The 21,930-nt window shown below is 41.3% G+C and overlaps 1 protein-coding gene across 1 annotated transcript in view; it reads left to right on the top strand.

Annotated features, from left to right (window-relative positions):
• Positions 1–1,875: 1,875 nt before the first annotated feature.
• The window catches only part of MXRA8 (matrix remodeling associated 8), a 574,547-nt gene continuing 554,492 nt past the window's right edge, over positions 1,876–21,930 (top strand). Inside the window, exon 1 of the mRNA XM_044063600.1 lies at positions 1,876–1,918. Within this exon, the coding sequence (XP_043919535.1) occupies positions 1,876–1,918 (43 nt within the window). The remainder of the gene's footprint in view (positions 1,919–21,930) is intronic.

A 21,930-nucleotide genomic window follows, 5' to 3' on the forward strand; every position in this document is an offset into this window, starting at 1 on the left:
ATCAAATTGCCAACATGGAGACATTTAATCATATGTGGTGTTCAGGATGTAGAATACTGCTCCTTCGGATGTTCGACATCAGTCCCCCTGTTCTCCAGTTTCAGATTTCCACCAAACTGCTCCTTCGGATGTTCGACATCAGTCCCCCTGTTCTCCAGTTTCAGATTTCCACCAAACTGCTCCTTTGGATGTTCGACATCAGTCCCCCTGTTCTCCAGTTTTAGATTTCCACCAAACTGCTCCTTCGGATGTTCGACATCAGTCCCCCTGTTCTCCAGTTTCAGATTTCCACAAAACTGCTCCTTCGGATGTTCGACATCAGTCCCCCTGTTCTCCAGTTTCAGATTTCCACCAAACTGCTCCTTCGGATGTTCGACATCAGTCCCCCTGTTCTCCAGTTTCAGATTTCTACCAAACTGCTCCTTCGGATGTTCGACATCAGTCCCCCTGTTCTCCAGTTTCAGATTTCCACCAAACTGCTCCTTCGGATGTTCGACATCAGTCCCCCTGTTCTCCAGTTTCAGATTTCTACCAAACTGCTCCTTCGGATGTTCGACATCAGTCCCCCTGTTCTCCAGTTTCAGATTTCCACCAAACTGCTCCTTCGGATGTTCGACATCAGTCCCCCTGTTCTCCAGCATGGCTGCTGTTGCTCTCTCTTCCCTCTCTCTTTTACATTTCGTGTTGTTTACTTTCCTGTCTCCTTAATGTTCTGCTAAACCATTCATTCCCACTCCTTCAGACACCTTTTTTCTTACCCCTCAAACCTTTCTAGTTCTTCTTCCTGTACATTTCCTACCTTACATCTTTCTAACAATCAAACAAGTAGACTGAACTACTGACTCTTTTTAGCCATGACCTGGTGTCAAAGTGAGTAATACAATTACATAAAATCATCAAGTCATTGCAGTGAACAAGACAGAGTGAGCATTGTACAGTTATATAAAAGACATACACCTAATATGAAGAATTACTAAGGAAACAATAGAAACATAAGCAGTTCCAGTGTAACTGAGTTAGATTAACAAGAAATATATGCACACTATATAAAAAATACATTTTCTGAGATGAGTGGTTCACTAACCAAATGATTCATTACTGATGGATGAAGTGTTACCTGAATCTAGTGACATGTGTACCAGTTTTATAAACTAATTGCATTTGGTTTCATTGTGAGGTGCATATGTAGTGATTTTTTGAATTCTTGTAATGAAGTCAGTGTTCTGATTTCTTTGGTAAGGTGGATCCTGGTGGCAGGCCCTAGATGTGAGACGGCTTTTCTATTATTGTGTTTTTAAACCATGGCCAGATGAGTATGATGTCATTGTTCTGGCTATACCTCAAGGGTTGAGTATGATGTCATTGTGCTGGCTATACCTCAAGGGATGAGTATGATGCCATCGTTCTGGCTATACCTCAAGGGGTGAGTATGGTGTCATTGTACTGGCTATACCTCACAGGGTTAGTATGATGTCATTGTGCTAGCTGTACCTCAAGAGGTGAGTATGGTGTCATTGTATTGGCTGCACCTCAAGGGTTGCATATGATGTCATTGTGCTGGCTATACCTCAAGGGGTGAGTATGATGTCATTGTGCTGGCTATAACTTAAGGGGTGAGTATGATGTCATTGTGCTGGCTATACCTCAAGGGGTGAGTATGATGTGATTGTGCTGGCTGTACCTCAAGGGGTGAACATGATGTCATTGTGCTGGCTATACCTCAAGGGGTGAGTATGTTGTCATTATACTGGCTATACCTCACAGGGTTAGTATGATGTCATTGTGCTGGCTGTACCTCAAGAGGTGAGTATGGTGTCATTGTGCTGGCTATACCTCATGGGGTGAGTATGATGTCATTGTGCTGGCTATACCTCAATGGGTGAGTATGATGTCATTGTGCTGGCTACACCTCGATGGGGTGAGTATGATGTCATCGTGCTGAGTACACCTCATGGAGTGAGTATGATGTCATTGTGCTGGCTACACCTCATGGGGTGAGTATGATGTCATCATGCTGACTATACATCATGGAGTGAGTATGATGTCATTGTGGTGGCTGTACCGCAAGGGTTGAGTATGATGTCATCATGCTGACTATACCTCATGGAGTGAGTATGATGTCATTGTGGTGGCTGTACTTCAAGGGGTAAGGTTGTTCTCAGGATGGAATCTCTTAGAGGTGGATAGTATGCTAGCTTTAAGACTTTGAAGAGAAGACAACGAAATTGAAAAGTAAAGTAAAGAAAAGATAAAGAAGCCCTGACACTGACAGCTTGCCAGCAGAGTCACTTTATGAGGCCATAATGCTAAGTGCAGAAATCTACTAATAATGCAGATCTGGAACAAATAGTTTTCTTTTTTTATTGGTATTGGTTGTTTTTTTGTTTATTTTTCTTTTAATAACACGTCTGACAATCTGATGTTCCAAAATTTAGCTTTTTTGCGTGTTCTATGAAGCTTGTAGCATGGCTCAGCTGTGCTAAAATTTGGAGAGCAGCACATTCTTAGCTAAAGCAGTTCTATCTGCTGGAGATAGTAGGTATAAGATCTTCTAGCAAATTCTGAATGGTGATACAACTTTACTTGTGATGTTATATATATGGACAAAGAATGTAATTGATGGGGCAAGTGTAATGCCTAAGTATTTGTCTTCATAGACAAAAGGGGTAAAATTATTACCCTGAGCGTCCTTAAGCAAGATATTCAGTAAGCATGCTACTTTTTGGGTAGAGGCAATAGGATCATTATGACAGGGTTTTTGAAGTAATCAGAAGTTTGTTGTTGACAGACCATTTGTAAGGGTATGCATATGTACACATATTAAAGTATACTCAAATGATCAAATAAAGTTGGTACCCTGCCCTCAATATATATATATATATATATATATATATATATATATATATGGGTGTACTTTCCTACAATGAAAATTCACTTTTTCGAAATGGGAATTACATCCCCACTTAAGTGAAAGTGCACTTTAACAAAAGTGCAGTTTCGCTTATACTCACTAGACCGAACCTACTGCACCACAATGGAGGACATTGAAAAATGGGCTATGTCCTCCACTGTGGTGCGATAGTCACGGACCTTAAGGTTAGGGCATGGGTCATGATAAGGGAATAGCCCTACTAACTATCCCCTTACCCTAACCCATGCCCTAACCTTAAGGTCCGTGACTATCACACCACATTGGAGGACATAGCCCGATTTGGAATGTCTTCCACTGTGGTGCGATAGTCACGGACCTTAGGGTTAGGACACCATTCAAGGTAAGGGATAACCCTACTAACTATCCCCTTACCCCAACCCATGCCCTAACCTTAAGGTCTGTGACTATCACACCACAGTGGAGGACATAGCCCGATTTGGAATTTCTTCCACTGTGGTGCGATAGTCACGGACCTTAGGGTTAGGGCACCAGTCAAGGTAAGGGATAACCCTACTAACTATCCCCTTACCCCAACCCATGCCCTAACCCTAAGGTCTGTGACTGCTAGCCCATTCAGTCTAGCAGGCTCGCAAGAGTGCACTTTCGTGAAAGTGCGCTTTCGTATTAGTGTGGGTGTACTTTTGAAGTTTAAAGTAGTGAACTTTGCACCTATAGATATATATATATATATATATATATATATATATATATATATATATATATATATATATAAACACAAATTTAATATACTGTAATAACTTTCTCCTTTTCACTAAAGTGCCTATTGCATGTTGTACTTTATTTGTTGTCTCTAAATATTGCTGTTAAATTCTATGTAAAACCGACACTGTACCTGTCAACGTTATTCTTGTTTTAATGGAGCTTTTCTCCCCAGGCCTCCGGTGAAAATGGGCTCACACCCAGATGAACTATCCTGGTCAACAAATGCAAAATAAAAATAAAACAAATAAATAAATAAAAGCTAGTTCATATTTATGCTTGTAACTCTGTATGTGAATTTCTAGTTGCTGCCATCTCCTTCCCTCTATGCCTCATTGTTCTTACTGCCCTTTCTTTCCCCCCTCCCCATCTTTTCATCTCATTTCCTTCCTCTCTCCTTTTTTTTACCTTTTCCTTCTGGATGTGTTTCTTTTCACTTTTACCTGCTGTGCTCTTTATTTATACACATTTGTTTTACAGTAAGAGGTTCCTTGGTTCTATTCTCAGCTGCTGTGCCTTTAGTGCAGAGTCTGTATGTCCTCTCTGTGCTTGTGTGGGTTTCCTTTGAGTGCTCTGATTTCTTCCCATGTTCCAAAGGCATGCAGTATGTGGACTGGACACTCTAAACTGGCCATAGGTGCAAGTGTATGTGTGAGTGACTGTGTGGGGTGTAGCTGAACTACAGCAGGAGGGCTAGCCACCTGGTGGTATAACCCTTGGCTGTAGATGATTGTCACTGTTGAAGTGACACCCCGACCCCAGGTGTAAAAATGTGAAAAAGGGTCTGTGAATGGATGAATTTGTCTTATGACATCTCCATTATATATGCTTTTTTTTTCTTTCTTAACTGCTTTTTCTATTGCTTTCCTTATACCTCTAAATATTTTTCTTATTTTCTGACTTTCTTTGAATTTTTAATTTTTTCCATATGTGTCCTCACTTCTCTTTTTACCTCTCTACTTGTTTTTCAATTTCACCTTCAGCTTCTCTGTTTTTTTTTTTTATTCCATGGTGCAGCTGTTTGCACAGAATCATATTATGCAACATAGCACAGAAAGCAAATATCGCTGGAGCATACTACAGTGCACAACCTGTGGTATCATGGCAATGGAAGCCGGCACAACTATCGCTGGAGCATAACACAGTGCACAACCTATGCTATCGTGGCAACAGAAGTAGGTACACATATCACTGGAGTATACCACAGTGCGCAACCTGTGGTGTCAAGATAACAGAAGCAGGCACAAATATTGTTGGAGCATACCACAGTGCACAACCTGTGGTATTGAGGCAATGGAAGCAGGCACAAATATCGCTGGAGCATACCACAATGGAAGCAGCCACAGATATCACTGGAGCATACCACAGTGCATAACCTGTGGTATTGAGGCAACAGAAGCAGGCACAAATATCACAGAGCATACCACAATGCACAACATGTGGTATTGTGACAATGGAAGCAGGCACAGATATTGCTGCGGTATACCACAGTGCACAACCTATGGTGTCGAGGCAATAGAAGCAGGCACAAATATTGCTGGGGCATACCACAGTGCACAACCTGTGGTACAGAGGCAATGGAAGCAGGCACAAATATCACTGGAGCATACCACAGTGCACAACCTGTGGTATCGCGAGACAAAGGAAGCAGGCCTTCAGCTTGATGATAGTTCCAGGTCTGCACCATTGCAGTGGTGTATGACATGCCAGTCATTTCTGATGGCTGTGTATAGTTGTCAAGAGCCTTGACTCCAATGCATATCTAGCATGACCTGCAACATATGAAGGTGGGAAGCTTTATGACAGGAGTGTAGTTTACATATCTGTTGGGTTGATTGTGCTGCAGTGGGGGAGGCATGTATACACATACCAATTCAATGGCTATAATTTCTTATCAATGACGTATTAGTGATAAAGTATGCCAAATAACACCCTTCTTCACAGAAAAATTACACACCATACCAGTCAAACAGAGTAAGGTAAAGGGACTGACAGGCACTGAGTGTTAAATAATTAGAAAGATGAGGAGATGGCTGGATGGAGAGATGTATTCTCTGAGACAAACTGTGTGCTATTGAACATGGCAGCATATTATTTCTTCAAATGTGCTTCTTTCATTGCTGAAGTTACTGTTGCCAGAAGTACTTAAAAGTACTACCTATCTCTTTTATGAACACAATTATTTTTTATTTATTTTATTTATTTAACATTTGTTGACCGGGAATGTCCGACTAGGACAGAGTCTATTTTCAGCAGAGGCCTGGGGAGAAACGCTCCAGATGCATGTCTTTAGAATTGATAATTATAAATGAAGTAATAATGAATGAATGAAACAAGTACCTTTTCTTAGTAGAATGATCTCCATAGAATTGTTTGCCCCATAGGTGGGCCAAATTAATGTGCAATTAAAGCACAGCTGGTTAGGACTTGCAGAGAGCTGCACAGGCTATGAAAAGTGTGAAGATACATTTCTTTTTCTTTCATTTCATTTCATGCTGCCTTAATTTTCTTACTCGTAACATCTTTCAAACCATTGTATACTCATCCATTTTAGTTTTTATACATTACACAGAGCAGGTTTTCATTGTATCATGTGGGATTCCATTCCAAATTCCACCACCCTTCTATTTTAGCATCGCTGATGAGTCCTATGTGTTCATAAAGTGCGGGGCGACACATTCCTGCAGTTTGACATATTGTTGTAGTACTTAATGCAATTGTCTCAAACCTACAGTCTGCAGTTTGATCCTGACCATGGGTTACAGTATGCATGGAGTCTGCATGCTGTTCTTGTGTCACATGACTTTCGTTTTGTATATAATAATGACGGACAATATAGGTTCATAGGTTCATAGGTTCATAGGTAGATACTTGGCTATCTGCCCTAGGGCATTTATAAGCCTAGCCAGAGTGTATTTGGCTTCCACCTCCCTATTAGATTAGCCTACTGTGTCTCTGTAAAGTAGGTCACAGAAGGTACCCTTTTAAGATTAGTTTACTGTGCCTCTGTCTAGCAGGGACACAGGAGAGATCCCAGGGATGAATTTGCGATTTCCCATCCACGCGTCCAAATTTCGCTTGAAGAGGGTCAGCGAGGGGCTATGTCTAACATGAATTGGGATTCTATTCCAGAGTGAGGGGAGCCTCTGGGAAATGAATCTGTCCCTCCAGCATGTCCTATTTATTTTTGTGCTGAGGTTTAGGTCCCTGGAGCGTGTAGCTCTAAGGGACTTGGATTTTTTGAGGTGGAGCATGTCCATTAATTCTGGGTTTGACATGCCTTTGTACATCAGGCATAGATCGCCTCTGAGTAGGCGGTAAGCAACTAAGTAGAGCTGGAGTTTCTTTAGTCGAGCTGCATAGGACATCTGTTTGTAGCCCATGATCCTCTTGGTGAGGTACTTTTAGGGTCTCTCCAGTTGCTGCAGGTGTCAGGTAAGGAACATCCCAAAAGGGGCATTGAATTCAATTATGGGCTTGATGAGTGACGAGTAGAGGGGCACAATGACCTCTCTTGATCTAGATGTGAACCCTTTCATGATAAGGTGGGCTATATAGAAGGTCTTTCTAACCACTTTGGCAATGTGATTATCAAAGGAGAGATTACTATCTACGTTGGTCCCCAAATCTCTAATTATTTCTTCCGTACTTTATGGATTACCACCTATGTGGTAATTTGTGGGCACCTTGTTTTTCCCGAAGGGGATGACTATACACTTTTTAGCATTTAGCTTGAGGCCGTGGCTCTGGCACCAAGCATCCGTCTCTGTGAGACCCTTTTGGAGGATGCTTGTGTCAGCTGGAGATTCAATTATGGCCCCCAGTTTGCAGTCATTTGCGAACTTTGTCAGCCATAATCCCCCCGTGTTAGCCTGAACCTCAGAGAAGTATATACCATACAAGAGAGGTCCCAGAACTGAGCCCTGTGGGACACCACTTGTAACTGGTTTGGATTCGGACATGGCACCTGCGATTCTGACTATGTGGGTTCTATCTCTGAGCCAGTTTGCAACCCATCTTGTGATATAGGGGTTGATATTTAAGCTGGTAAGCTTATTTATGATGCCCAAGTGGGGTATTGTGTCGAAGGCTTTTGCGAGGTCCAGGTAGGCTGTGTGGACTACCTTGCCCTCATCTATGGCTTTGGTAACTGTTTCAAAGAAATCAACTAGGTTTAAGAGGCAAAATCTGCCCTTAACAAAGCCGAATTGGGTAGGGTCCAGTGTCTGGAGGCTCCCAATGTCTTTGTTTATGAGTTCCATGATAATACGCTCCATAGCTTTACAGACCAGACTAGTCAGGCTTATTGGGCGATAGTTTCCGGGGTCCGTTGTGGCACCACCTTTGTGGAGTGGGACCACTGTAGCTGTACGCCATTCTTTGGGTACATATCCTGTAGTAAGGCTAAGTTTGAACAGTGACTTAGTGTGAGGGTTCAGTTCTTCTTGGAGCTCGTGTAAAACACAGCCTGGGACACTGTCCGGTCCCATAGATGCTGTGTTTTTTGCTTTGGAGAGGGCAGCTTTCATCTGTGCATCTGTGATGTCAAGGAGGTTACATTCAGTTGGGATAGGCATTTGCTCCTTTGGGGGGTAAGGGGGGGAGAAGTTTGCGCTGAATCTGTCTGCCAGGATGTTGGCTATGTCTGTAGGTTCGGTATATTTTGTACCGTTATGCAACAAATCAGAGCATATCTGGGAGTTTCCGCCCATGTTCCTGACATAACTAATGAAGGCCTTGTGATTATCTTTAGTGTCTAGGGCAATTTTTCTTTCGAAACTGGCCTTTGATGATTTTATGAGGGATCAAAGTTTTTTTGCTAATACTGATCAGAGATGACTTCCCTTTTTGGGATTTTGCTCTGTCATGTAGTAGCTTCCTCCTTCTGTTGTATAGCTTATTTATGGCCGGGGACCACCAGACCGGTCTCCTGTTTTTGGAGAAGTGAGTCTTGGTTTTATTTGGGATAGCATGATCCATGCATTCCTGCAGGTGCTCATAGAATGCATTTGTAAAGGATTCTGCGGATTGGGCTGTATTATCTTCTGGCCCAGGGACTTTGAAGGATCCCACCTCAGTCTTGAGAAGTGCAAAGTTGGCTTTTGAGAAATTCTTTACAGTGATTTCCTTGTCTGGGGGTGGGGATGGGATATGGATGTCCAGGGAAATTTGTTTATGGTCTGATCTTACCAATGAGGGGTTTACCTCTGGTGTGGAACATAGAGTCCCCCATGTTGGTGATGACCAGGTCCAATATGTTGTTCCCTCTTGTGGGAGTGGTGACCAGTTGTTCCATTGTGTTAGAGTTTATAAATTCAAGGAACCGTTGGGCGAGGGTGTTTGGGCTTGAGTAGTTTTTCCAGTCAATGTTTGGGTAGTTGAAGTCACCCAATAACATAGTGTTTCTAGAGACCTTCATATTCTCCAGTGTTCTCAGGAATGCCAAGTGGGGTTCCTGTAATAGGGAGGGTGTTCTGTAGCAGGCTACAAACTGAAAGGCAGTTTTGCCCGCTGTTAGCTGCACATGGATGGTTTCCGATGCTTCACGCAGTGCCACTAACCTGGAGGTGTAGGTATCTTTGATGAATATAGATACTCCCCCTCCTTTTGTGCTTCGGTCCGAGTTTTGGGGGTGAAACGCATGGTATGAGTTATAACCTGGTAGTGCTGGGGTGCTCTCAGGAGCCTTGAACCAGGTTTCTGTTACTGCACAGACATCGATTTTCTCCATACTGAGGAGAGCCTCAAGTGCATGCATCTTGAGGTTTAGACTTCTGGCATTGAGTAGCATTACCTTTAGTTTTTTTATCCTTGGGTTGTCTATGGAGGTGGGTTTGTCCTTTGAGCCTTGCCTAAAAAAGGCACTATGGGGGTGGCAAGAGCCTTGGCCAGTATACGAAAGCCTAAGGGTGACAGGTGCAAGCCGTCTCTAGCAAAGCAACGTGGCTTGTCGAGCATGTCATCCCAGGCTGACAGACACTGGATCCCCTTTGAATGACACCAATACTTTACCCAATTGTTGAAACTGATCATTTTGTCTTTATACTGTGGCATCATTCTTGGTGAGGGCAAGATGCTACTCAAGGTCAGGGTCATACCAGCCTGGGCTAGATGGTCAGAGAGCTCCTCTATGTCTCTTTTCATGTTGTCCAGGGAGGTACGTCTCAGGTCATTCACACCAGCATGGACAATGATGGAGTCATACTTGTACTTGCTTTGGAGTGACCTGAGTGCTTGCATTATGTGGTGGATCCTGGCACCCGACAGGCAGCTTACAGTGACCTTCTCCTTGTTCAGTCTGGTGAGCGGGACGTCAGTGTGCCGGACAATAGAGTCCCCTATAACAAGTGTATTTGGTGTGTTGTTTGGCCTTAAGGGCTGTGACTGTGAGGCACACTGATTTTGTGAGACATGTGATTTGTGGGTATTGTTGAGGGGTGGCTGTTGCTTGGATATCTGCTTAGGAGGTCTTTGCTGTTTAGGCAGATTTTTATTTAGAGCCTCCGAGTATGTTTTTGTGTGTTTATGTGTTGGGTATGCAGATGCAATAGGTCTGTGTGAGAGTGGATTTGTGGAGTGGGTGGTTACCTTTTCCTCCTGATTGACTGTGCCAGTCTTGGGTTGAGAGAGCTCTGCCTCCAGTTTGACTGTGTAACTGCATCTCTCACATGTATTAGAGTTTGTTGGAAGGAGGAGAGGGTTGTCTGTGTACATAAGGCAATTGTAACATTGCCTCAAAATTCCCAGATTCACCAGCTGGACTGGAGAGTAACCTTGAAATTGACCCTTGGACATACCAGATTAGTATAGGGAACTGTTTTTTTACTGATCAGATTAGGGAAGGGAACTGATTTTTCACTTGATCAGGAAGGACCAATCGGGAGTCTAATACTTATGAGAAGTCAAGGAGGATGTAATGCTTTAGTTAGTTAGTGTTTCCTTATAAGAGCTGAGCAAGTGCAGGGCTTTAGAAAGAGAATAGAGTGATTACTTTGAGAGTTTGAACAGTTCTAAGGGAAAAACTGAAGAGCAGACTTTGTGGAGCCTGGAATAGTTTAAACCTGTTTAGGCGGTGCTGCCCGACGCTGCTCAGTGCGCAAAACCGCGCAAAAAGAGAGTTGTAGGGTTTTAAGAGAGAGAGATCAAGGAGTTTAGAATTGACCCAAAATGGCCAATAAAACTACAGCTTCTAGGTAGTAACCACTCCCCCAGGGACGGGCAGGCTGTTCAGTGTTAACCACTCCCACTGGTGAACACAGAGACGTCCCTCACACATAGTGTAACATAGTTAGGAGCTTTCAGGTATGTCATAAAAATTTCCTGCTGTAGTTTACCTTTTATAAACAAACTTTGTAAGTGTGTCTGATAGTAATGCACTCTCTCTTTCCCTCTCCTACATGTTGCAGTCTACTCATAGAATAGGGCCACGGATGACCACTAATATCCATCGCATTTGCAATGCAAAGGGCACAGAGGGAAGTAGTTTTTTTATTTCCATATCACCCCCACAAAGACACATTCACAATTATGAATACTTTAGAGTCTCTGAGCCACCTGCTGTACGTTTTTGGACTGTGGGGATGAAACAGGCTCATCTGCAGAAAACCTACTCGAATATGACGAGAGCATGCGGAGTCTGATCCGAAAGCATTATGTTAAATACTAAGTAATAAAACATCTCACCTTTGCTTTTGAAGGGTGGAAAAAGCTTAAATATTGATGTCTTGATGTTTGGAAAAAAGATCTTTCTGGAATGCAGGGTAAGAAGAACTCTGTGAAAGAGCATGCATATTGTATGTGTGTCAACCCCACTGAGGTATAATGCCAGCTCACAGCCACAGTGAAATGGCCGCTGATAAATTGTGGTGACAAAATATTTTGAGATACTCGTATCCATGGCTTGGAAATCTTGTATACAATATGCAACAGATTCCCTCTATGTGGATATAATTTTATGTTCATAAAAAACAATGTCTGTCAACTCTTTTATCACTCAGTGACAGTGCCATGTGATATCTGCTTAGGCTGTCTGCCATCTGTACTGCATGTCAGAGTACCAAGATCCTCTCTCCATCCAGCCATTTCCTCATCTTTCTAATTATTTAACACTCAGTGTCTGTCAATCCCTTTACCTTGCTCTGTTTAACTGGTACTTTCTCTCTACTACAGAGTTTTGTTGCCAAAACCAATTAATTATTTTAGTCGTATTGTGCCAGCTATGCTGTCTGATTATGCACTGTAATCAGCTGGAAAGTAGGCATGCTCTAAAACAAAATACTCAGTTACAGCAATGTTATTCTTAGTCAAAAGGGACCAACATGTCTAGTTTTATGACACATAGTAAGTCATTCCACACATAACAATTAAAAACAGCAATCGCTTACTGTACTTTGCAAAATGACCGATGTGTACTGCTTCACTTAACAGACAAATGTTGCCCCCTGTAATTCATAATAAAAACCAGAAATCTATTCCAGGCTCATTTTTTTTGAATGAGATGTCTAACGATGACAGCCAGCAGCCTGGTCACATTAATTTGCGTATGTCACTATGTAATTCCATTGCAGAAACTTTTTTTTATTTATTAGTACCTACAGTTCTTAAACTATAAGCCTGCATAATGGAAGCTAGCTTTGTTACAGCTAACAGCTGGCTGCACTATCCTTCGAAAAGGAACCATATGTTTCTAAATTCTGCTCTTAATAAACACAGACTTTGCCTGGGAGTATACTAAACACAATCGTTCACCTGAACTCTGTTCACTGCATTTAGAAAGAAATATGTGACTGAGCGCATATTATGAGAGAGATATCTCTTCTTTCTCTAAACAGATGTTTACATTTTATACCCATTTCATATGTGTTTTGAAATGGGTTCAGAAGCCCAATACTGTAACATGCTAACAAAAGTGGATACCGTGAGTTCAATGCGTGCATTAAAGAAAGACTCTCAAAAATGATTTCATAACAAAGTAAATATATAAGATTAAATTGAATGGAAAAAAAGTTATTTAATAATTTAATAAATGAAATAATACATGTTGTGTTGTATGATGAGCCGATATTTCAGCAACAGTACGTATGCAGTAATATAGTGATAAATGCATAGCCGACGACAGCAAGTACACCAAAATAAACCACAGAAAGTCGGCATGAATTCATATATCCTTTTTCGCTAATGCTGTGGGCAAAACCTGGAACTCCCTCCCAAAAGACCTAACCACCATTACCTCTACAACATTATTTAAAAGCAAATTGAAGCCATACCTTAAATCACAGTGGCTATGCCCTTGTTCTAACCCTGACTAACTACCTCAATTTTCTCAGGGTACTAATCACCATACCTGTATAAATTAGTTACTTTTCTGTTAACTACTAAGGGAGTGTATAAGCTACCTACTTTTTCTGTTATCTACGAAGAGAGTATTCTCTTATATTTAAATTTTGTTAGCTAAATATTTGAATGGCTAACCATAGCTGAAATGTACCATGATTCTGTTTACAGAAATGCAACAAAATGTAAGGAATTGGATGATTATCCGTACATTTAGCTGCATTTGTAAATGTCACATATTAAAATGGACATATATCCAGTTGGACTAGCCTGGTCAACAACTGTAAAATAAAATAAATACACTCCTCCACCCAGGCCAAGCCACCACCACACCACCCTCTGCCACCAAACAAAAATCCCCAGAGGATATTGATAACTATTTTAACACCTTCTTCACTGAAACTATCCAATCTTTCGCTTGCCAGCTCAGTCCCACCAGCTCTAATCCAAATACTGCCAATACCTATACCACCAATACATCCTTTACCTTCCAACCAGTGTCCACTCAACTCATTAAGGCCCTACTTGGGAAACTAAGACCCACCACTCTGGCTGCTGACCTCCTCCCAGCTGACTACCTACAAAAGGCTGCAGATGCAATTGCTTACTCCATCTCAGTTTTCATCAACCGTACCCTATCAGAAGCCTCCACCCCCCCCGCATATGGAAAATCTCACACGTCATACCTATTCATAAGGGGGGGCAGTTCCACCGAACTGTCTAACTACAGGCCCATAGCTGTTTTGTCACCTCTAGCTAAAATTATGGAGAAGTGTATTCATATTCAACTCATGGAATATCTCACACAGAACAAACTACTGTCCACCTCTCAACACAGCTTTAGGCCAAATCACAGCACTACATCATCCCTCCTCGCTTTTATTAACATTATAAACCACAACCGTAGCAATAACAAACTTACCTCTGCACTCTTCCTAGACCTCTCCAAGGCTTTTGACAAGGTCGATCACAAAATGCTAATGAACACCTTGAAGGCCTTCACATTAGACAATCAGGCACTCCAGTGGTTTGATTCCTACCTACAAGGCAGGCAGCAAGCTGTCCTGTGGCTGGATAAACTATCCTCATGCCTCCCCATCAGGCTAGGAGTCCCCCAGGGTTCAGTACGAGGTCCCCTTCTCTTCTCTATCTTTATAAATGATGTTAGCACAATCATACTGGAGGCTGCGTGCATTCAATATGCAGATGACTCCACCTTGATTTGTTTTGCCACCAACCCAACAAATCTTACCACAATAACCCAAAACACCTTTAACTTGGTTGAAACATGGCTACTAAACCAACGTCTAATCCTAAAGCCCAATAAAACTAAGTTACTCCTCTTCTCCCCTACTTATAGGTCCACCCCGCCACTCTTCAGCAAAACAGCTAGTAATGGGACCATCATCTCCCCAGAAACCCAAACTAAACTCTTGTGTGCCACAACTGATAATAATCTCAGGTTCGACATGCACATCAATCAAACTATAAAAAACATCAATAAAAAACTTGGCTGTCTCTATAGGATCAAATCATTCCTCACCCCACCTGCTCAAATTGCAATCGCCCGCTCCCATCGACTACCAACCCTTCTCTATGACTCTCCTCTTTTCTCTTACTTTAGCAAAACTGATCTTAATAAATGATCACCTTGTTACAACCATATCACCAGATCTGCTGCTGGCACACCCTACCGAATCCACCACTGCCACAACCTAAATCTCCCAGGCTGGCTTGAACTACCTCACTTTCTACAACTCAACCAGCTCATAGTTGCCCATAAAAATACTCCACCGGCCAGAAAATACCTCCACCCTAAAAAACATGCTCTGCCCCTACAGCAACAATCGACCACTTCGCTCCTCCACCAAACTCCTAGTTCAAACATTAAAATCCAACCACACTGCTGGTGACTCTCTCTTTGCTAACTCTGTCAGAAAGATATGGAATTCACTACCATCAGACCTGACCCTAGAACCTTCACTAACCGTATTCAAAAACAAGATTAAATATTACCTTAAATTACACTGGATATGTCCCTGTACCAACCCTGACTAGCACCCTGTCCATCTCACATGCCTCTCCTCTATAAGTATCCTCTCTTCAGCCACCCCTCTCAATATCACAATGGTCAAAACCATAACTAAAACTACTCAGTATATTCCTAATCCTGAGGGTAATATGCTGGTACTACCCACTTATACATACTTGCATTGATATGTAAGCCTCAGGTGTTATGTGGTGTTGCATTGCTTTGTTCTGTGACCTATGTGTAAATGTAACCTGGGTGTAAATGCCACACACCAATTGTTCTGACAATTATATTGTGTACATGTACCTTGGAGCTTTTCTCCCCAGGCCTCCACTGAAAATGGACATTAATCCAGTCATCCAGTCGGCCCATCCTGGTTAACAAATGTAAAATAAAATAAAATAAATAAAAATAAATAAATATCTTACACTTATTGCATATGTGCCCAATGGGATACCCCTGCTAGATAGACATCAAAGGTCCAAGGGTCAGTACCTAACCACAATTCACAAAGCTTATAATAACCACGACAAAGCCCTTTTCTCTGAAAGTATATCTAAATGTTAGAATGATATTGCAACTAGATTAAAACAAACTAGTATGATTCACAGCTTCAGAATAAACCTAAAATGTCATTTTAATAACTCATGGCTTTGCCGATTATCATCTTTGCAGGGTAAAATCCTCCCTCTAATAACACAGCTGTCAATGCTCATTAATACCATATATCTGCAGCACTGCGTAATACTGATGTGAGATCACATGACAATTTACATGTATTTATCAGACTCTGCAAAAGGTTACTGTATCCTCCCAAACTAAGCACTCTCTCTACCTTTGCAATACCAGACGTCAGTATGAGTACACTCCTTACAGATTCATCTGTCAAAGACATAATATACTGCCTTCCTTCATCCATAATAAAATACCTTCTGTAGCTAGATCACAAGAATAACTATCCTCCTCAAGTGATATTCTCCATGTAAACAATATCTGTCTCATCTCTGCCCAAAGTTAGTTTTCAAACAATGTAATTCTCCTTGTTAATAGGTGTATGTTATAATGCCATTATTCAAACAATGTAAAAAGCTAACTAAAGATATTTTATTCTGTGTATAAAGCTTCACTGAATGCTACAGATATGTAAATGATAGTACCTCATTCTGTCTAAAATTGCTATTAAATTCTACATGTAAGTATTAAAAGTTTCCTTTAATGGAATCATTTTCTGGAGCTTTGCATCCCAGGCCTTTGCTGTATAGGGATATCATACTAAGCTGGAGTTTCCCAGTTAAAAAAAGAAAAAAAAAAATTCATACATCCAAACATACATACAGAGATAATGTGTGTTTCTATGTATGTGTATATCTACATGTAGATGTACATATATAATCTCACACACACACACACACACACACACACACACACACACACACACACACACACACACATATATATATATATATATATATATATATATATATATATATATATATATATATATATAGGGTATAGGACATTTGCTCGACTGAGCAAACATCCAAATTCATAATAACTGGACACACTTTAACGAAAGCGCTTTTATCAAAAAAGCACTTTCGTTAAAGCGTGTTACAAAAAAAAAATAATAAAACACTACATTTACATTTTACAGGGGGGCTTTGCCTCCCTGCATCCCCCATGTGGGGGGGCTGTACCCCCCACACCCCCCTACTTTAATATTTGCCCTCCAAGACCGCACTACAGTGGGGAAAAGAGAAATTTCCCTTACCTGCACTGTAGTACAGCCTCGGCAACAGGCATACTTATGCGAAAGTGCTTCTTCGGTGAAAAGCTCTTTCGTGTAAGTATACCCGGCTGTTTGGGTTTTGGTCGTTTGCTCACTTGAGCAAACGTCCTAGATCCATATATATATATATATATATATATATATATATATTCTCTTTTATCAACCATACTTTTGTTGAATCCCACCATATCAAACACAAGTCATAAAACCGTGAATTAAACTTCAGGGCTTTAATACAGGTTGTGCAGAAGGGGTTCCATACCGTTGATAAATTAAGATTCAGTGAACTGCGATCAACATAATGTGATTCAACCATGGTTCATTTGAGAAAAAAAATAGCATTTTTCTCTCTGTATGTATGAATATATGATGAGTGATTGATAGATCACTATCCTCAAGAACTACTTAGTCAATCTCATGTTTGTTGAACCCTCCACATCAGTGATTTGCAGTGAAAATATGGAGAAAAGTGCACATCTCACAGTTTTACATCACTGCATATACTAACAGATCACTTAGCAGTGGGGAAAAGGAAAGGCTACCAAGCCCTACTCTTACATGATCTTATTAAAATATCCTACAAGTAAATCTAGTCAACCGAAACTCGCAGCTGAATTGGTTGTTACCAAATGGCTACATGAAGCCAAAGTGAGAATTATAAGTATTTCCATATTTATTTACTCCTTATGACAGGATTAATGCCCCTAGGCCAGAGTCCTCTTTTCAGGGAGAACCCAAGGTAGTATTCATACCAGCTAGGGAAATTTGGCAAGGCAGCAGGCAGTCTGCTACTTATTGCAGTTAGCACCGAGTATTAAGGCAGAACGCTTAATGAGCTACTTCCTTTATCCTAGGTACAGGGTTTGATTTCATCCACCTCCATTTACATACCGTGTAACTCTGAGATATTGTTTATTTGCATTTGTTTAGGAAGACTATCTGCCTGGGTTGAAAACCTCTTTTCAGTAGAGGAACAAAGAGAAAAACTCAAAAAAGGAACAATCAGCATACATTACAACAAATATACATGCAAATAGAGAGTACAGGTGAACACATATATATAAAAAACATAGGCAATACACAGCATTATAAAATACTTGTTCATAAGGTAAGAAACATTATGGGATATTGCATAAAATTAGGTGATATTATAGTGTGTTTGTAGGAGACATGATTCAGCTTGTAACATCATATATACTGAAGGTGAGTGGCAGTGGATAGAATATTTCACACAATGGAAACATTTATAAGAATGTATCACATTTGCAGTAGAGCATATTACCTTCTGGAAACAAGTACACTGTTTTTTGAGAGACAGATTGAGTTTATTAAAGAGGATTCACTGAAATGAGGCTAAGGGAGATTAATTAAGCAGTATATTTATAGGTAAGTACTAGGCTAGCTGGCCTTGCACGCAGTTTTAACCCTAGCTAATTGCCTGTCACAGGTGAGAATCGAGCACTGTACCTTGTCTCTGTGATGTAAAAACATTAACCATCATGCTAAATTCAATGCTTACATCATCCTTCACTTCCCATTCAGCTTCCCCACCCTTATTTCCACTTTTCTCTCCCTCCCCTAGCATCTCCTGCTCCCAACCTCCTCCTTTCTCCTTCAACCCCATCCCTACAGCCACCATAAAAAAAACTTCTACTGACATTGAAACTCGGCTCTTTTTCCAGAGCGCCTTTATTATTCCACTCCATAAAGGCGGTAATAACAATAATATCACAAACGTATGACCTATCGCTATCTTATCCCCCATTTCTAAACTTCTCGAAAAATGCATCCATCTACAACTTCTACCTTACCTCATGAACAACCAACTACTAACCCCTACATGGTTTCAGACCTGGCCACAGCACTTCCAAAGCTCTCCTCTCCTTCCTAGAAACAGTTAATAAGGCCCGTGACAATGGCCACATCATGTCCACTCTCCTCCTTTACCTCTCTAAGGCATTCAACACTATCCCTCATAACCTTCTTTTCACTAAACTCTCCAAACTAAATCTATCCCAGTCTTCTTTTAACTGGTTTACCAGTTATCTTTCAAACAGGCAACAAGCAGTCAGGTGGAAAAAAGCCACTTTTCTCAATACTCCCACAGGTGTCCCCCAGGGTTCAATTTGCCTTTCTGTGGTGTTTGTGCTGGTGACAAGTCTGTGGTAGTTACTTATTGGCACTGATTGTCCTTCCGTGTTTTGGTTAAGTGTACAGCATTCTTGAATTAGCTCTGTGAGAACAGCACATGTGTTTTCCTTGTCTTTAGTTTCCTTTGAATGGTGTCTGTGAAGCAATGAAGTCAGACAAGGGCTGGCTTATGCCTGTGCATGTGTCTGTGCGTGCCTGTGCATGTGTGTGCATGTGTGTGTGTGTGTGTGTGTGTGTGTGTGTGTGTGTGTGTGTGTGTGTGTGTGTGTGTGTGTGTGTGTGTGTGTGCACGCGTGCGTGTGTGCGTGCCTGTGTGCGTGTGTGTGTGTGTGCATGCCTGTACATGCCTGTGCGTGTGCGCACACGCATGCGCACGCGTGTGTGTGTGTGTGTGTATGTGTGTGTGTGTGTGTGTGTGTGTGTGTGTGTGTGTGTGTGTGTGTGTACACGTGTCTGTATGTGTGTGTGTGTGTGTGTGTGTGTGTGTGTGTGTGTGTGTGTGTGTGTGTGTGTGTGTACACGTGTCTGTGCGTGCCTGTGCATGTGTGTGTGTGTGTGTGTGTGTGTGTGTGTGTGTGTGTGTGTGTGTGTGTGTGTGTGTGTGTATGTGCGTATGTTTCCATATGTCTGTGAGTTATAGCATTTACCATGAAATGTTATGGGTAAAGAGTGGTGTCGTGATGTTGTTACATCTAAAACAGCACTTACAGTAATGGACCAGTATATTTGCTCTCCAACAGATGCAGTGTTCTAAGTATATGTCACTTTATTTAGGATTTGACCAGCTTATATAAGCATTGTTTACATTAGAACTGTTACTCAGTGAGTATGCCTTGTCATGTATGTATTTATGTATTATTTATCTCCGTTTGTTAACTGGGATATTCTGACTGAGACAAAATAATTCCTTTTCAGTAGAGTTCTGAGGCGAAAAGGTCAACAATAATGTACAAAAAAGTTAAATAGAAATTCAAGTATACAATACCATAAGGCTAATTATAACGTCACAGAATTCATTAGTATTGTAATAACCATTGTATGTTAACTTGCTTTAATTAGAGATGTTTTGAAGAGCAGACAGTTGAGAATATGTTAGTAGTGGAAGAAAAACTCACTGGAGTGAGGCAGTTTTTGTTGTATGTTCAGACTAGGCAACTGACTTGTAATTTTGTGACAATTTTTCTTCCTCTTTGTCAGTCAGAGTAGTAATCCATTTGGTAGCTATAGTGACAGGGTACAGTGACTCACGGTAGCTTTGCAGGTCCATAGATGTTTACTAGGCTAACAACCACAAGGGCCTTCTTAAGCCTAGCCATCCATCCCAAATCTCTGACAAGTTCTGATACCCTTAATAAGTGTAAGCAGGGGCCCCGGAGATGAACCATTTACAGTCTGCCTATGTCCATTAGAGACATAGGTGCCAAACCAGGGAAGAGTTTCCTGTTCCCCATCCAATTGTCTAAGTTACACTTGAATTAGGTTAGAGAGGAACTCTGTTACATGTAGATGGTGAGCCTGTCCCAAAGAAGGGGTAGTCTCTGGGTTACATACCTGTCTCTTCAGCAGGTCCTATTTATATCATAGGCAAGGTTTAAATATTTAGAATGGGTAATTCTGGTGCTATTTGTTTTGTGGATATGCAGGAGGTCCATCAGAGTGGGGTCTGACAATGCCTTGTATGCCAGGCATAGATCTCCCCTCCACAGTGTGTAGGGAATACAATACAAGGATAGGGCCTTGAGTTGATCTGCACAGGACATGTTACATACTCTTTATATTCTTTTAGTGAGGAATCTCTGTGGACGTTTGAGTTGTTGGAAATGTCTGATTATTTATTTATTTGTTTACATTTGTTTGCCGGGAAGTTCCGACTGGACACAGGTCCTTTTTCAGCGGAGGCCTGCGGAGAAAAGCTCCACAGAAAGAAATGGAAAACAGAGTACATGAAGAACAATGAACTACAAATAGTAGTGATAGTACAAGCAATTACACACATCTAAAATGTACAAGTTGCAAGCAGAAATGTTGATAATATAATAGCAAATGATGCAATGTATAGCATTTAGTATACAAATTAAAATGACATATAGTAGTTGTTGATAATACTCCAGCAGGGAGCTAGATCCATTTAAGGCAGATTAGTATTAATTCATTGAGCTGAAAGATTAGCATATGATCTGAAATTATATAAATAAGTATATAAAGCAGAATGTTAATCCAGATGGTGGGAAGAGCTGGGAGGAATTAAGGGGTTAGTCTAGATGAAGGTAGGAATAGAGAGGTGACAGGGAGCATGGAGGATGTGGTGTTGTCAGTAGGATAGGCGTGAGGTAGTTGAGAGAGAGAGAGAGAGAGATTGAGTAGTAATAGGATGGGAGGAGGTGAAGTCAGTGGCTGTGGAGAAGAGATAGCAATGTTTGGACAGTGGAAGGTAGGGGTGGTTAGAGGAGGGAAGAAATGTAAGGAGGGGAAACTGCAGGTGGGAAGTGTTTAGTCGGGATGCATGCATTGACATAACCAGTGTCCTTTAAGGTGGGTTTTTAGAGCAGTTTTGTAGAGAGTGCCTGATGTAAGTGTGGTTATGGGGGGGTTTCCATAACCTGGCAATTTTTCAGGAGAAAAGAGCTTCTCTAGCAGAGTTCTTGGATTTGGTTACAAGAAGTTGTTTTTTGTTGCTGGAGTGTAGAGGTCAGGTGGTATGGTAGGGATGGAGAAGATTTTGAAGGGATGGTACTTTGAGAGGATGGTTTACAATCTTGTGGGCCAGAGCGAGTTGATTTAGGTATAGAAGTTGAGGCAGTTCGAGCCGGTCAAGTTCTCTAAGTGAGAAACAGTGGTGGCTGCGATAGGATGCTCCAGTGGTGAATTTAGCAATTTTATTTTAACAAGCCTTAAGCTTGTTTAGGTCTGTTTGCCTGAGGTTGGTAAGTATAGGAGAGGCATAAAGAAGAGAGGTGATAAGGTGGGAACTGG

The sequence above is a fragment of the Protopterus annectens genome, chromosome 2.part1 (assembly GCF_019279795.1).
Source record: "Protopterus annectens isolate FY-2018-M chromosome 2.part1, PAN1.0, whole genome shotgun sequence".
Taxonomy (NCBI): domain Eukaryota; kingdom Metazoa; phylum Chordata; order Ceratodontiformes; family Protopteridae; genus Protopterus; species Protopterus annectens.